At 40.2% G+C, this 18,580-nt stretch overlaps 1 protein-coding gene across 1 annotated transcript in view; it reads left to right on the forward strand.

Annotated features, from left to right (window-relative positions):
• CYB561D1 (cytochrome b561 family member D1) overlaps positions 1 to 18,580 on the forward strand; it is a 53,105-nt gene that overhangs the window by 9,176 nt on the left and 25,349 nt on the right. Inside the window, exon 2 of the mRNA XM_089681184.1 lies at positions 683 to 848. Coding sequence (XP_089537310.1) covers positions 686 to 848 — 163 coding nt within the window. The 5' untranslated portion in view covers positions 683 to 685. The remainder of the gene's footprint in view (positions 1 to 682; positions 849 to 18,580) is intronic.

An 18,580-nucleotide genomic window follows, 5' to 3' on the forward strand; every position in this document is an offset into this window, starting at 1 on the left:
GAGGGGTCAGATTTAATTTCGCACAGAAGAACTCAGCATGGGCAGGACTGTGTGACCAGCTAGCTGCTAGTAAACATAAGCTACAATGTCTGGCAAAATGGTTTGTATAACTTCTTCATTATCCTTAAATACCTCGATGTGCCACAGGGAACTTCTACCATAGTCAGTGCAGCCTATGTTTACTAGCAGCTGGCTGATTGCACAGCCCATCCCGAAGCACATCAGTGCTGGCAGGGCTGTATGATCAGCTAGCTACTTGTAAACATGGGCTGTGCTGACTGTGGAGAAAGAACTTAGAGATGCTTCTGGACAAAATGGGGACTCCAAATGTTTACAAGCAGCAGCTGATAGCACAGCCCTGCTAATGCTAACTTTCGAGTATAGTTTAAATAACTTCCTCCTATGCATACTCTAGTCATCTGGACATAAATCAGGAGGGATTTTATACAAACAATTTTGCTACAGTCAACACTGGAAGGGCAGGCTGGAACACTGCAGGAGAGGGGATGGTGGCTACAGTGCTAACCCTAGCTCACCCATAAGAATGTCCACAAATTGGGCTTCAGCCTGGGGTAGAGCTTTAAAAAAAAAAAAAAATGTTAGAATGTGTAGTGATTCTTCTTCTTCTTCTTTACATTCTGGTAAGAGTGATCTAACTCTTTACTGTTTATATATTTTATAGGTAATGCCTGAGGCTTCAATCCCATATATCCCCCTTCGGGTAGATTCGGCAAGGATTCCAGATTTTTGGCTTTACCGATATCTGCGGAGATTCAGTGGATTCCTTGCACATATCTTAGCACTTGGGCTTACAATATTCCTAATAATTCTTGCTCGACCTGGGACTAGTAAGTATTTAAGTACTAATGTTTAGCATATTATATAGATTTATTACACACAGAGGGATATATTTCAAGCATTTCTTTCTTTTAATTTTGATGACTATGGCTTGCAGCTAGTGAAAACCCAAAATTCAGTAACTCAGAAAATTAAAATATTACATAAGACCAATAAAAAGGATTTTTAATACAGAAATGTTGGGTTATTGAAAAGTATGTCCATGTACAGTATAGTATGCACTCAATACTTGGTTGGGGCTCCTTTTGCATGAATTACTGCATCAATGCGGCATGGAAGGGAGGCAATCAGCCTGTGGCGCTGCTGAGGTGTTGTGGAAGCCCAGGTTGCTTTGATAGCAGCCTTCAGCTTATCTGCATTGTTGGGTCTGGTGTCTCATCTTCCTCTTTACAATATTCCACAGATTCTCTATGTGGTTTAGGTCAGATGAGTTTGCTGGCCAATCAAGTACAGTGATACCATGATCATTAAACCAGGTATTGATACTTTTGGCAGTGTGGGCACGTTCCAAGTCCTGCTGGAAAATGAAATCCGAATCTCTATAAAGCTGGTCAGCAGAGAGAAGCATGAAGTGCTCTGGAATTTTCTGGTAGAGGGCTGCACTGACTTTTGACTTGATAAAACACAGTGGACCAACACCAGTAGATGACATGGCTCCCCAAATCATCCCTGACTGGAAACTTCACATTGGACCTTATGCAATTTGGATTCTGTGCCTCTCCAACTCTTCTTCCAGACTCTGGTGTCACAATCATCCCACAGGGAGAGGTGCGGTTCTCCATTTTACCCCAAACTTCTGTATTTTGGTATGTCTCTTAAACTCCTATGCAAACACCTGAGGGGGGAGGTGCAACAAGTTTAAAAAGCTAAAAATCACACCTATGTGGCTTACGGCCAAAGTTAAAAAGATAATAAGAAAAGAGCTTTTATTAAATATAAAAATGAAGGAAGACCTCATCTGGAATATGCAGTTCAGTTTTGGGCATCAATTCACAAAAAGACCATTGGGGAGCTGGAGACAGTGCAGAGAAGGGCAAGCAAACTGACAAGAGGCATGGAGGAGCTCAGCTATGAGGAATGATTAGAGGAAATGAATTTATTCTCTCTTGAGAAGAGGAGATTAAGGGGGGATATGATCAACATGTATAAATACATCAGTGGTTCATATAGTGAACTCAGTGTAGAGTAATTCACCCTGAGGTCATCAGAGGACAAGGGGGCACTCTTTACATCTGGTGGAAAAGAGATTTAATCTCCAAATACGGAAAGGTTTCTTCACAGTAAGAGCTGTGAAAATGTGGAATAGACTACCTCCAGAGTTGGTTTTGGCCAGCTCAGTGGATTATATCATAAAATAGTGCCACGCATATAACCTTATATACTTATACAATCTCCTACGTACTTCAAAAAAGTGATTATTAACCGGTTGACGACCAGCCACAGTACATGTATTGCGGCAGGTAGCATTAAAAGTGATCAAAAAAAAAAATATGAAAGGGACAGTGTAAAAATAGTAAAAAAATCAAAATAACTTAAAAAAAAAACAAAAAAAAAAAAACCTTGCCCCCTTCACGCGCACACACCTGTGTGCACGAGCGTTGACCCTGTGCCGGTATGTAAACAGCAGTTGCACCATGCATGTGAGGTATCGCCGCGAACGTCAGATCAAGGGCAGTAGTTCTAACACTAGACCTCTGTAAATCTAAAATGGTAGCTTGTAAAGGCTTTTAAAACGTTGCCTATGGATATTAAAATTGTATGCAGTTTGTCGCCATTGCATGGGGCATGCCCAGTTTTAAATCATGTCATGTTTGGTATCTATTTACTCGGCATACCATCATCTTTTATATCTTACCAAATAATTGGCCAATATATTGTGTTTTTGTGCATTAAAAGTAAAAAAGTGTATTTTTTTTTTTTCAATTTGCTTTTGGAAAATCACTGTGTGAGTACTATGTGACATAAAAAATTGTAGCACCCACCATTTTATTCACTAGGGTGTCTGCTTTAAAAAAATATATAATGTTTGGGGCTTTAAATTAATTTCCTAGCAAAAAATACAGATTTTTTTCATGTGCACAAAAAGTGTCAGAAAAGACTTGATCTTCAGGTAGTTAGAAGAGTGAGTGATGTGTGGCATAAACTTCTAATGCTGGGCATAAAATGCCCCCACCCCCCAAAATGACCCCTTTTTGGAAAGTAGACACCCCAAACTATTTGCTGAGTGGCATGTTTAATCAATAGGAGAATTAATTTTTTTACCACAAGTTTCTGGAAAATGACAAAAAAAATGTTTTTTTACACAAAATTGTCACTTAAATGATTTACTTCTCACACATGCCATGGGTATATGTGGAATTACTTCCCAAAATACATTCTGCTACTTCTCCTGAGTATGGGGGTATCACACGTGAAAGACGTTTTGGCAGTCTAGCCAAGTACAGGACCCCAAAATCCAATAAGCACCTTCAGGCTTTTAAGGGGCTTTATTTCCTCATTACATTTCCTTACTACATATCACAGTTTCAGAGGCCCTGAAATGCCAGGATAGCACCAAACCCCCCCCAAATAACCCCTTTTTTGGAAAGTAGACACCCCAATTAATTTGATAAGAAGCATGGTGAATATTTTGCAGATCTCATTTGTTGCCCAAAGTTTTTGGAATATGAAGGAAAAATAACAAAAACATATTTTTTCTTTTCTTTTTTTTATATTTCAAAACCTTGTGTGAAAAGATGAGATCTGCAAAATACTCAGCATGCCTCTTTTTAAATTCCTTTGGGTGTCTACTTTCCAAAAGGGTAATTTGGGGGGGTTTGGTGCTATCCTGACATTTCAGGGCCTCCGAAACTGTGATAGGTAGTGAGGAAGTGAAATGAGGAAGTTACGCACCTTCAGGCTTTCAAAGTGGTCATTGGATTTCAGGCTCCTGTATGTGGTTAAGCTCCCAAAACATCTCACACGTGTGGTATCCCCATACTCGGTAGAAGTAGCAGAATGTATTTTGGAGTGTAATTCCACATATACCCATGGCTTGTGCGATAAATCCTTTAAATGACAACTTTGTGTAAAAAAAGAAAAGAAAAAAAAAATGTTGTCATTTTCCAGAGACTTGTGGAAAAAAATCTTCCATAAATCTTCCATGGACTCCATATGCCTCTCAGCAGATAGCTTAGGGTGTCTACTTTCCGAAAAGTGGTCATTTGGGGGTGTTTGTACTGTTCTGGTATTTTAGCACCTCAAGAAATGTGATGGGCAGTCAGAAAGTAAAAGCTATGTAAATTCCATTATCTATACCATAGTTTGTAGACGCTATAACTTTCACACAAACTAAACAATATACACTTATTGGGATTTTTTTGTAACCAAAAACATATAGCAGAATACATTTTGGCCTAAATTTATGACGAAATTTTAGTTTTTTTGGATATTTTTTTATGACCAAATTGAGAAAATATCGGGGGGTTTTTTTTTTCAACAATTTTATTTTTCTTCCAATATTTTTTTTTTTTTATAGCGCCAAAAATAAAACGCACACAGGTGATCAAATACCACCAAAAGAGAGCTCTATTTGTGTGAAAAAAGGACATAAATTTCATTTATGTACCGTATTGCAAGACCTCGCAATTGTCTGTTAAACTAGTGCAGTGCTGTTTAGCAAAAAACTGGCTAAAATTGCAGTATCTATACCATAGTTTGTAGACACTATAAAGTTCACACAAAGCAATCAATATACACTTATTGGGATCTTTTTTGCCAAAAACATGTAGCAGAATATATTTTGGCCTAAATTTATACCTAGCTTTGATTTTACTATATATTTTTTATAGCCGAAAGTAAAAAATATCGTTCTTCAAAATTTTTGGTCTTTTTTTGTTTACAGTGCAAAAAATAAAAAGCGCACAGGTGATCAAATACCACCAAAAGACAGCTCTATTTGTGTGAAAAAAAGGATGTAAATTTTGTTTGGGTGCAGCATTGCTTGACCACACAATTATCATTTGAATTAGTGCAGCACTGAGTAGCAAAAAGAGGCCTGGTCATTAAGGGGGGTAAGTCTTCTGGAGGGCAAGTGGTTAAACAATTGTGAATGCAATGACAACAACTTATAGTCCTTCATATGTGATTTTATCTGTGCATATATGTGCCAAACAGGTGCTCTTTATTCCTTGTGTCCACATATATTCTTAGAGGTGCTCCACCAGAGACATACATATTTACTCTCACCTCCTTATATGGCCCAAATTGATAGGTCAAATAGCGCGTTTCCCTTTTAACCCGGGTAGGTGTAATGTATTGTTGGCTCCACTCTCCTCCTCACTCTGCTGCAGACGGTCTTGTCTCTTCTTAATCCCACATATCCTCCGCATATGTAAACAGAAACATTTTCCATAGTGTAGTACGTATGTAGTACAGTGTATTTTGTGTATTTTATACATATTGTACAATTTATTTAAAAAACAAAGCACACTCACGTTTAAAAATGTCTTGCTGGGACACCACAGTAAAAACTCCTGTCACAATATAATTCCAATGCATTCAGGAATCTCCAAGATGGTGGCTCGTAAACGTCCGATTTAGCGGCTTGACGTCATCGGCCCACCTTGCGGGTCACGTCGCATGATTTCTTCAAGAGTTAGCCATTGGACTTACAGCCGCATATATATATATATATATATATATATATATATATATATATATATATATACAGTGGGGATCGAAAGTTTGGGCACCCCAGCTAAAAATTTGTATTAATGTGCATAAAGAAGCCAAGGAAAGATGGAAAATCTCCAAAAGGCATCAAATTACAGATTAGACATTCTTATAATATGTCAACAAAAGTTAGATTTTATTTCCATCATTTACACTTTCAAAATAACAGAAAACAAAAAAATGGCGTCTGCAAAAGTTTGGGCACCCTGCAGAGTTAATATCTTGTACTGCCCCCTTTGGCAAGTATCACAGCTTGTAAACGCTTTTTGTAGCCAGCCAAGAGTCTTTCAATTCTTGTTTGAGGTATCTTTGCCCATTCTTCCTTACAAAAGTCTTCCAGTTCTTTGAGATTTCTGGGCTGTCTGTCACGCACTGCTCTTTTAAGGTCTATCCATAGATTTTCAATTATGTTGAGGTCAGGAGATTGTGAAGGCCATGGCAAAACCTTCAGTTTACGCCTCTTGATGTAATCCCCCGTGGATTTCGAGGTGTGTTTAGGATCATTATCCATTTGTAGAAGCCTTCCTCTCTTTAACTTCAGCTTTTTCACAGATGGCATCAAGTTACCATCCAAAATTTGCTGAAATTTTATTGAATCCATTTTTCCTTCTACTTGTGAGATGTTCCCTGTGCCACTGGCTGCAACACAACCCCAAAGCATGATTGATCCAACCCCATGCTTCACAGTTAGACAGAGGTTCTTTTCATTAAATTCTGTGCCCCTTCTTCTCCAAACGTACCTTTGCTCGTTCCGGCCAAAAAGTTCAATTTTAACCTCATCGGTCCACAGAACTTGTTTCCAAAATGCATCAGGCTTGTCTATATGTTCATTTGCAAAGTTCAAACGATGTTTTTTGTGGTGAGGACGTAGAAGAGGTTTTCTTCTGATGACTCTTCCATGAAGACCATATTTGTACAAGTATCTCTTTATAGTGGAATAGTGTACCACAACTCCAGTGTCTGCCAGATCTTTCTGGAGTCAAACGTGGGTTTTGAATTGTTTTTCTCACAATCCTGCGAGCTGTTCTGTCTGATATTTTTCTTGGTCTTCCAGATCTTGCTTTAACTTCCACTGTTCCTGATGACTGCCATTTCTTAATTACATTCCGAACAGAGGATATTGACATCTGAAAACGCTTTGCTATCTTCTTATAGCCTTCTCCAGCTTTATGAGCGTCAACTATTTTCAGTTTCAGTTTTCTAGACAAATGCTTAGAAGAACCCATGGTGCTGATTGTTGGGGCAAGGTCAGATGAGTCTGGGCATTTAAAACCTTTAAGATTGACATCACCTGGTCTTCCCAGACAATGATTGAGAACAATCCATGACACTGGCAGGTCTCAGCTTGGCAAAGGGGGCAGTGCATGCTATAAATTCTGCAGGGTGCCCAAACTTTTGCAGAAGCCATTTTTCTGTTTTCTGTTATTTTGAAAGTGTAAATGATGGAAATAAAATCTAACTTTTGTTGACACATTATAACAATGTCTAATCTGTAATTTGATGCCTTTTGGAGATTTTTCCATCTTCCCTTGGCTTCTTTATGCACATTAATACAAATTTTTAGCTGGGGTGCCCAAACTTTCGATCCCCACTGTGTGTATGTATGTATATATATATATATATATATATATATATACACCATGCTATTCCTTCATTGAAAAACGTTTTGCGGGCACCATTTTGTTGTAGCCCGCCTGTCCCTCCGCCATTTTCCTTTTGGTCTGGTCTCACTTCAATGACAGCCCAATTTCCTAGTTATAATGTAGTTCACCAGACATCATTAGAAGGACAGACCTCTGGCTACAGCGGCCCTTATTAGATAGTTTTATCCCACTTGTATGTATCATCTCAGTGTTTACCAGTCATACATCTTGATAACTATACTTCTGTTAGCACATGAGCCCATATATATGGATGGTACCCCATAATGCATCTACTATACAGTGGGGCAAAAAAGTATTTAGTCAGCCACCAATTGTGCAAGTTCTCCCACTTAAAAAGATGAGAGAGGCCTGTAATTGGCATCATAGGTAGACCTCAACTATGAGAGACAAAATGAGAAAACAAATCCAGACAATCACATTGGCTGATTTTGGAAAGAATTTATTTGCAAATTATGGTGGAAAATAAGTATTTGGTCACCTACAAACAAGCAAGATTTCTGGCTCTCACAGACCTGTACTTTCTTCTTTAAGAGGCTCCTCTGTCCTGCACTCATTACCTGTATCAATGGCACCTGTTTGAGGTTGTGGACAGGTGTCTTTTATACTGATAACAAGTTCAAACAGTCACACTCCAAACTCCACTATGGTGAAGACCAGAGAGCTGTCGAAGGACACCAGAAACAAAATTGTAGACCTGCACCAGGCTGGGAAGACTGAATCTGCAATAGGCAAGCAGCTTGGTGTGAACAAATCAACTGTGGGAGCAATAATTAGAAAATGGAAGACATACAAGACCACTGATAATCTCCCTCGATCTGGCGCTCCACGCAAGATCTCACCCCGTAGGGTCAAAATGATCACAAGAATGGTGAGCAAAAATCCCAGGACCACACGGGGGGGACCTAGTGAATGACCTGCATAGAGCTGGGACCAACGTAACAAAGGCTACCATCAGTAACACACTACGCCGCCAGGGACTCAGATCCGGCATTGTCAGACGTGTCCCCCTGCTTAAGCCAGTACATGTCCGGGCCCGTCTGAAGTTTGCTAGAGAGCATTTGGATGATCCAGAAGAGGATTGGGAGAATGTCATATGGTCAGATGAAACCAAAATAGAACTGTTTGGTAGAAACACAACTTGTCGTGTTTGGAGGAGAGAGAATGCTGAGTTGCATCGAAAGAACACCATACCAACTGTCAGGGTGGATTTGATTTAAATCACGATTTAAATCACTAGTCAGTAAGGCTTGATTTAAATCATAGTTTTCTACATAGACTAATTCTTGCTGGTATAACTTTAATATGCAAGTAGATGAAGATTTTTTTAGAATAACAACTTTTCATATTAGTTTTTTTATCCCCAGTTTAATAGGTTAATCATTCATATTTGGACAACTTTTCTGTTGTACTTAGGAAGGAGAAAAATAATCATTACCTTAATAAAAACAATTTAAATAGATTTATTCAACTGAAACAACATTACAGCATATATTATTTGCTTAAACAAACATCCATGTTTGTTAACTAATTTGGCTAAACAAAATATATATATTTTAAGAAACTTAGACTGTCAGCCCCTTCCTCCTCACACTTAGTTTCACTTTCTTCTTGTGCAGATCTATTCCACTCCAAACAATCAGAAAAATCTTGTTTCTATTCACTGAACTTCTCGAAACTTAGCACTGAAGGGGTTGATTCTGTATTCATAGGTTTGTAGAAGTTAGGATTAAGGTCTTTTTCTTAACTCTGTTCATGTTACAACATTTTTGCTGTGAAGAAGAGACATGTGATCTCCGCTGAGTCAAATTCAGTTTTGAGAACTGCAAAAGTAAACCAAGCATCTGTGATAATATCTTGTAGGCAGAGAAACTGCCATATAATCTTACAATACCTCTGGAAGAGCATGACATTGTGAATGGATTTTTTTTTTTTTTTAAATCATTGATTTTTATCCACCCTGCCTACTGTGAAGCATGGGGGTGGCAACATCATGCTTTGGGGCTGTTTCTCCGCAAAGGGACCAGGACGACTGATCCATGTACAGGACAGAATGAATGGGGCCATGTATCGTGAGATTTTGAGTGCAAACCTCCTTCCATCAGCAAGAGCATTGAAGATGAAACGTGGCTGGGTCTTCCAACATGACAATGATTCCAAACATACCACCCGGGCAACGAAGGAGTGGCTTCGTAAGAAGCATTTCAAGGTCCTGAAATGGCCTAGCCAGTCTCCAGATCTCAACCCCATAGAAAACCTTTGGAGGGAGTTGAAAGTCCGTGTTGCCCAGCGACAGCCCCAAAACATCACTGCTCTAGAGGAGATCTGCATGGATGAATGGGCCAACATACCAGCAACAGTGTGTGCCAACCTTGTGAAGACTTACAGGAAACGTTTGACCTCTGTCATTGCCAACAAAGGATATATAACAAAGTATTGAGATGAACTTTTGATATTGACCAAATACTTATTTTCCACCATAATTTGCAAATAAATTCTTTCCAAATCAGCCAATGTGATTGTCTGGATTTGTTTTCTCATTTTGTCTCTCATAGTTGAGGTCTACCTATGATGCCAATTACAGGCCTCTCTCATCTTTTTAAGTGGGAGAACTTGCACAATTGGTGGCTGACCAAATACTTTTTTGCCCCACTGTATAACAATGTGTGGTCTGTTAGGCTCACAGTAGCCTCACTATATATAGTGTGTTGATCTAGTAATAATATAAAACATATCAGAATTTAAACGTTATATTATACACCCCGAACTGATCAGTTCGGGGTGTATGATATAACATTTAAATTCTGATATGTTTTATATATAGACCCCTTAGATATCTAGCTGAAACTAGCCCCCTGGACACCCAACAGGCCCTAGACACTCATCTACATCATTTTGTGGGTCATCAAGCCCTAATGAGTGTATTCTGTTTTCACCAGGATAGCACTCCAAGGCATAATCTTTTCAACTTGCATTGCAGAATATTAAGAAGAAAAAAGGAAGTGTAAAAATGACACTGATCTCTTAGATGCTTTGTGTAACAGACATTACTGTAAAGTGAATGGTGTTGCCTTTTGTGCTTTGACTGGCTCCACCAGGCCAAAAAAAATTTAACTGGAGGGTCTGTTTCTTTGGGCTTCAGAGCCACATATCGGTTGGTAAGAATGTTCATAAGCAATTTAGCTTAGTCTTTGGGAGGCAGGACCTCTCTCTCCAGCTATCTTGGCCACATGGGTCATGTATCAACACTGAGGCATATAAAGACTTGGGAACTTGGCTGTATTTAACCATCGGCTGTACAACTATGGACATACTGTCTGTAGTACAGAATCCATGGTAGAAAGATAACCACAGCTGGGTGTTAGAGGTCTATCTACTCCTAACCTCCCCCTTTTTTTAATTCAGTCCTCTGTGTACCTTTTGCAACCACATGGATGCTTGAGTCCTTTATCCAACACATGTTTATTTCCGTCTCAGAGAGTTCTATTAACAGTATATTCCCAAAGAACTGTATTGTGGATATGGCACAAACAGGGATAAGTGAGTGCTAAAAGTCAGTGAAGCCGTTAAAACACCAAGGTAGGCACACTCCCTATGAATACGTGCTAATGCACGAAACGCATTAGTGAGGAGCTACAGCGTCGTGACGTCACTCCGCCGGCACCACGTGGGTCCCTGCGGCCATCTTTGGAATCTACATCTGGTCAGTCTAAGCTGTTTTATCCTTTACTTTTATCCTTTACTGCTGTTATTTGGCATAAATACCCAATATTTTAAAACGGTATCACGCTATTGGCCACCTCCTTTTTGGGGCTCCTTGGGAGCTTTCAACCACCCACAGCCCGGCTGTGCCATTGCTGACAGCGGAGCTTGAACAGTGAGGGACATCAGACCAGACCTATTCCACCTTTAAGGGACCTCCAGGTAACTGAAAGTGTTATCTCTAAATGCGCACATTGATTGTGCATCTGGTGAGTGCGCAGTCTTTACAATTTTGGCCACACCACCACCTTACTGGATAAGACCACCAGATATTGAAGATCATCAAGATCTCCTGTGCACCTTATTTTGGACTATATGTTGATCATCGATTTCAACACTTTATACACCATTGGTGACTATACAGTGACAAAGTATATCACCACTCAGTCACTTTATTCATTTGTCAGCAGTTTATTCATTTGTCAGCACTTTACCACTGGTGTCACTTATATATCTGTTTGCTTCATTTTATGTATATATATATATATATATGTGTATATATATATATATATATATATATATATATATATATATATAAATATTTTTTTTTTTTTTTTTTAGAGTGACACTATTTTTTGGTACCACTAAGTCACTTTATTATTGCTAGCACCTTGTCACCAGTCATTTTACTGTTGTATTGACATTTATTATGGTCTGCATATGATTATGGTTATCTTAGCGCTACACCTTATTTTATATTGTATTGCGGATATCTTTTCTTTTCCTTCCCCCTGAAAAAGCCCAGGCTGGGGCGAAACATGTCAGGAAGTGTTATCTGTACACCGTAGTAAACAGTCAAGTGCTCTGTGATTGCCAAGCATGCTGTAACCAGTTTTATATTAAATGGAATTTTAATTATATCAATTAATTTTGAGAACATTTAAAATAGAAACTTTCCTAGTTATTGTTGTGCATCTACGAAATCCCTTAACTTGTCCTTATCTGTATATATTTATATAGGGATGTGGGGCAACATTGTGCTTGTCAGCCACTCGTCATATTTCTAATTTTCTCTCTCTCTCTCTCCAGCTATGCTGAATTAAGATGTTGAAGATGTAGAGTCTTCTGTCGACAGCAGCTTAGTGTGATATCAGACCCACAGATCCTAGAAATTCACCCCAAAATCTAAGGATATTCTCTGTGTCATGTAGGGCTCAGTTTTGGTTATTCACTGCAGCATCCATCCTGCTACTTGTGTCATACTGGATTCCAGATCTGGATATTCACTTAAGCACCAATTACCTATTTCATCTCTGACCCCAGATTTGTTAATTTGCTGATGTTTCACCTTCATGATGTTGACATTGTTTGCAGAGGGCTCTGCTGTGTTTCCCTGGGGAATGGGAGCAGATGTCGGCCTTTCTCTCTTCCCATCATCTATTTTGCATTCACTGGAAAGCTTTCTTTACTGTGCTGTTTCCTGGAGGGCAGTCTTTCCAGTTCACCTATCCAGGAATAGGGGAAGGCTCAGGCAAGACCATGCTTTGTGGTGGGAAAGAGGATCTAACTTTAAGGGCTAAAGTAAGTTTGAAGTCGCTTCCCAGTATAAAAGTTCCTTCTGAAAAATGCTCCAGTCTTGATAATAGGAAATCTAAAAAGGAGATTTGATTAATATTAGGAATATAAACCCCAGCCCAACTGGATCTTACCTCAGCCCAACCAGCCTCCTTTTTATAGCCCCATGGGGCAGAAATACAGCCCCAGAACGGGGTCTAGGCAGGACACAGGTTGAAATGAACACAATCAGTAATTGACTAACTTGGCGCTAAGACGTTCAGCGAAACCCAGTTGTTACTCTTGAGAGTAAAGATGCAGTCATCCCCTGAGTAACCCTCATGCAGTGTATGAGAAACAGCATCTTATTGAGGGTGGTGGGGGTCTGGTCCACAGCATGGCAACAACAGCAATGAGAACTCTGTTTGCAGTAAAGTAGAAGTCGTAAACTGAACCTTAACAAGGAAAACTGTAGATGAACTCAGAGTTCATGAATGCCTCCAGGAATCGGATCAAAGACAAGATGGTGCGTAAATGGAGAGGCTGTCATAACAGATGCTCTATAGGCCCTTCCCACCAACAAGCAGAGACAACACCTAAAGAAATAGGTATATAGTTATAGATCACCGTAACAAGGCAAACGTCAAACTTCAAGGAGCCAGTGCCTATTCAGCAAGACACCATCAGTATGCAATAGAGTTAAACAGCATGACCATTCTGTAGCTTTCACGGCAGGGGGTAGCCGCATACTTTCATGGCCGCTCTCAGAAAAGACAAAACAATAAGTGAATGTGAACAGTAAGCTGACCTTGGACTACATTGTGGGAAAGCTAGGCATGCAAGATTTGACAAGTCCTAGGGATAATATGGGGAGCAGATAAGTGAACAGCTCCAGGGCATATATCCACTTGATAACACGGCAGTAGGCAGTTACAATGGGCTGCCTCAGTAAAGATATTGAGGAGTCACGGTGGCTGTTTCATGAAAAAGAGTATACAGAAATTACATATTCAGTATTGCCAGGTAGCAATAAGCACTGACTGTGAACCAGACAGCAGATTATGTGATGCAACATAACACTATATATATAATCAATTATCCTCCTTTTATATGCCTAATAAAAAAAAACTATATATAGGGTAACTGATTAAGAACATTCAAGCCAACAGAGAAGATGAATGAGAAACCATAAAATATTCTGCAAGGAGTGTACAGATACTATAGCAGACTAGCTGCACAGGGGTTGCGCAGAAACTTCATGGGGAAACCCCCAGTCTCCTAGCAGAGGCTAGGATACAAATGAGATTTGGTGTCTTATTTTTGGAGCAGGAATATGTTTTCCATTTACAGATACAAAGAGGGAGACTTAGGGCAGCAATTTTGTACAGAATGCCTCAGCGCCAGGGGTCTGGGGATGCCCCAATTCAGCCACGCTTCATTGTGCCCTGCGGTATAGCGGTAGCCCAGCCTGGGCGCTGATGAACCCTCCTAGCCTGGTGGGGCCTAGGGGGGATGGAGGAAGAGACAGATTGGGTAGATGTGAGTAGAGCAAGCCAGTCCGGGACTTGCATTGGTTCCATTTTAGGCTGGGTAGGTCAGATGGATGTTTCAGGGCAAATGAACTGATACCTTTCTGCCTTATGAGGTGGATTGGGTGACCTCACTTGTAAGTCAGACCATGGTTGTGCAAAGCATCCAGGGAAGGTTTCCTCGCCCTACGCATTTGTAGGGCACGTTCGGAGATATCCGGCAACAGGTGGATTTGTGCCCCAAAGTCCAGCGGTCCATTCTTTTTGTAGGATCTCTCCATTCTGCTTATAGGAATGGTGACAACAGACAATGTCTCATGGTTGATTCAAATCAGATGGGATCGAGTCTAATGTCCTGTAAACCCTGTCAAGGGTAATGGCAGTTTGTGGAGGTTGGTTCAGGTAAGAATTAAAGATGGTTGCCACTGTGGAGCACAAATCAGATTGCATAGTGACCTCTGGGATGATGCAAAGTCTGATGTTCTGTTGGCATCTTTGGTTCTTTAGATGATTAATCAGTAGCTGGAGTCTAATCATTTGCGAGTTTAAAGTGTCATGTGTCGCCTTAATCGGGGTCAGGGTATATCAGATGGCAGTGCTTTCTGTCATTCTGTCACAGCCATTACTTTGGTGCCTATGTCCACCACCTCCTGTATAAGTGTTCAGGTCTCCCCTAATGGCTGACTCATCTCGGTTAACTAGGGCATGAAAGTCTGCCTTGGTTGGCAGTGTGTTCAAGAAAGACCAGTGTGCCTGGCTGTGTTCAGCCAGTTGGTGTCATTTTGCAGCAAATACAACCATACTCACTGTGTATCGGTCTCTGTCCTCATAACCAGCGAGAAGACCTGCTATAACTTCCAACACCAATGAAGCTGGTGTGCAGGTGTCTGAGCGTCCAAAGACAACATCAGCTTGCTGCATCTGTTCCAGTTTGGAGTAGCTGGTGTTCAGAGATAAGTTAGGAGACCGGGGAAGGCAGAGAGACAAATCACTCGTGGGGGAGAAGGGTGGCAAAGTATGATCCTGTGTATTACACTCAGCCACTGCCGCCAAAGGATAAAGTGTTCCTGGTCAGGAGACACTCATGGCACTCTGGGCTTCCCAGTCGGCGCCACCTTGCCCACCACTAGTGTGGAGACAATGGGCTTACTCGGTTTGGGATACCAGTCCATGGTGGCAGTATTGCAGGACTGCGAGGTCTGCTCCTGGTTCTTTTTTTTTTTTTTTGTTATTTTTAGTGGTACCTCTGTGATACCAAAAAGTGCCAGTATGTGATCATGGTAAGGCTGAAATTTGGCCTTGGCCCTAGAGTTCTAGGAGAGCAGGTATTTACTCCTCCATGCCGAGACCACCCATTGCCAGGATTTTAACAAACTCTGTAGTAGGCTCCTATCTTTTGTTGCTGAAACTCTTACTTTTACTGAAACTGATCATATACCCATTCTGAATGGAAGGGTCTGGTTCATTATTAATCAGCTTATGCAATTTGTGTTCTAATGAGGAAAGCTGCAGTATCTGCATCCGTTTAGAAGCGATTAACTATTGTGGAGTATCTCACCAAAACCTACATTTCTGTGGCAGGGGCTGACTAAAACCTGATTTTTATCTTTGTGTATACTTCTGGGGAAACCGGTGAGTCGATGATACAAATAAGAAAGGTCATTTTTGGAGGTGTTCTGTTCACCCGCTGAGTACAGAACATCTCCAGGTTGCCATATTGAATTAAATTTTATCGAAAATTACAGCACTGCAGATTGAAAAGGAAAGGTATTTTTTAATAAAATTACATTACAACATGGCTTGTGTAGCAGTTGTATATGTTATGGATTTTTTATTTCATGAAAGTGGCATTACTCTGTAAGGGCTTCTTCACACGAGGAAAGTTTTTGTACTTCTGTATACAGGCACCCTGTATAAATGTGTGCATATGCATTGGGCTGTACGTATAGGTTCTCAGAGTGTGCAGGGCCCTAAAGGTTATTACACCTGTATAGTCACACACACTTTAAAACTGTTCAGATGCAAGGCAGACCTATCTCTGTATTTTTGGATTACAAGAGGAAACTCGAAAACCCAAAGGAAAGCCACACATGGGAAGGACTTTCAAAACATTATGCAGATAGTGTCATTGATAGGACTCAAACTGTGCACCCTGTGCTGCTTAGCAACCTTGCAGCCCACACATTTTTTATCGTGCTCCATACAGTTGGAGGTGTTAGGCCCAACAATACAGCATGTGTTTTCTGAAAATAAGCATTGAAGTAATTGTAGAAATTGTGGCTTGTTCATAGCGATTCCTAGGAAGTAATATGAACAATGCATTAACATCATATTTTATTTGCTTATGCCAATTTCTAAAAAGCCAACAAAAGGCAATGATTAATTAGACCTTAATGGTACAAATGAGGTTCCGATTCACAGTAAAGAATGTAATAAAAGTGATATGTATAATTTTTTTAATTACAAGTTGATCAACGTTATCCTACTGTCACATATAAGCTATTTTTTTTAGCAAATTCTCTTCATAACAATCAGAGTTTACTATCAATTCGTATACACTATCTTGGCCTAATAGAGATTGGCCTATCTTGGCATATTAGAGAAATATGCAATAGTCAAATATCCTATGGCCTTGTGATGGTGGATCCCCTTAAAGTGTTACTAAACCCAGAACAGTAAAATCAGTCTGTATATGCAATAAAGCATGCTTGTTATACTCACTATGGAACCTAAGGGGTTAATCCTCTGCATTGTGTAAAAATGCTGTTTGATCCTCATTTCTCTGATCCCTCCCCTTCTTCCAGTGTCTACCTCTTATCTCCTGATAAGACATATCGTGTGGAGTCCCTCTGCACATGCTCAGTTTGGTGTGTATTGCTAGAAAGAAAGGTGTGTGTTTTTTTTGTTTTATTCAGGGTGTAACATGTTACGATCAGACCTGCCCCCGCTCCCCCGCTTTGGCAGCTCGGGGATCTTCTCCCCTGGTAGTTCATTCATTCTTCCTGTCATATCTGCAATGTTTTACTGGGTGATGCAGACAGAAATAATAAATGCACATTTTTTACCTGTAAAAAAATGTGCATTTATTATTTTTTTTACTAAAAGGTGAACTTATCCTTTAAGTCAACACATTTCTCAAAAGCTTTTTTGGGACCAACTGGGGATCAGGTGAGGAGACACTAACAATTTCTGAACAGAAAAGAAATCACGTTAAATTAAATATACATACATTGATAATTGCAGCATACCGTGTACAATAAGACATACATTATGTTGTATACTTTGAAATGATCAACTTGTGTATATTTGATTTTAATACCTTTTTTTTATGTTTTATTATTTCCTCACCTGATCCGCAGTTGGTGTTAGCTGGAGTTTGGCTTCAACACATTTAGTGTATCTAAATCTGCTATAGCATCTAACACTACCCTCCTCACAGACTGACAATGCTGCTGTCCAGAGGTGTGTCTGTTGCTCCTTCATCCAGAGTGTAGGCACTCTAATACAGGTGTGTTAATGACCAGATTACCAGGTGAAAACAGAGGGCAGAAAGCCTAAAAAAAAGAAAACCAATGCAGAAACCGCATCTGATGATTGGTAAGATGAAGAGGCTGATTGGTAATAATATTAAATTTGTGGTTTCGGGTTTAAAGCAGCTGTAATTGAATACCAAAGATGGTATACATGCCATGTAAAATAAAGTATGTATATTAATAACAATATCTCAGAATACAAATATTACATTGTCAGCAGCAATGTTCCCGAAAGAAGACCTTTTTTTTGTTATATAAAAATTAAAAATATATTGATATAGCAAACCCCATTAAAGTGGTTTTAAAGACAAAAGGTTTTTTACCTTCATTAATCCTATGCTTTAAGGTAAAAAAACCTCCTGGCTGCAGTTCCCCCCTCAGCCCCCCCGTATATGGCTCTCTCAGGTCTCCCTCTCCTCATTGGCTTACACAGCAATGGAAGTCATTAGCTCCGGCTGCTGTCAATCACAGTGAGCTAATGAGGAGAGAGTGGGGTTTGGGGCCGAGCTGTGCTGTGTGTGTGTGAATGGCAAGAGGCCAGGAGGGCCGGCGAGGGACCCAAAAAAGAAGAGGATCTGGGCTGTTCAGTGCAAAACCATATCGCAGAGCAGGCAAGTATAACATGTTTGTAATTACAAAAAAAATTCCAACCCTTAGAATCACTTTAACAACCACCCACCACTAATCCTTGGTCTCATGAATTTATATTATAAAGACATATAGCATATTCAGTATATTTCCTCAAGTGCGATTCCTTGACACCTCTACCTATTGCTTATAGTTGTTGTCACGATCAGGGGTCGGACTCGAAGACCAGTTGCTATAGCAGTGGAAAGGCTCAGCTGAAACCAGCAGGATAGGTACACAGGCAGGTTACCGTGGCGGAGGAGTGGGATCACCGAGGTGCAGAGTCGAAGTACCAACCGGTGTTCACCAGAGCTCCTGATGGTGGAGATGGACCCCACCAGGAGGTGAGCAAGCGGAGGTCCAGTAGCATGTAAGCAGGTAAGGATCAAACGGAAGCATGGTC

Source organism: Staurois parvus, unplaced genomic scaffold, assembly GCF_062004578.1.
Source record: "Staurois parvus isolate SC_StPar_1 unplaced genomic scaffold, SC_StPar_1.0 ptg000261l, whole genome shotgun sequence".
In the NCBI taxonomy this organism is placed as follows: Eukaryota; Metazoa; Chordata; class Amphibia; order Anura; family Ranidae; genus Staurois; species Staurois parvus.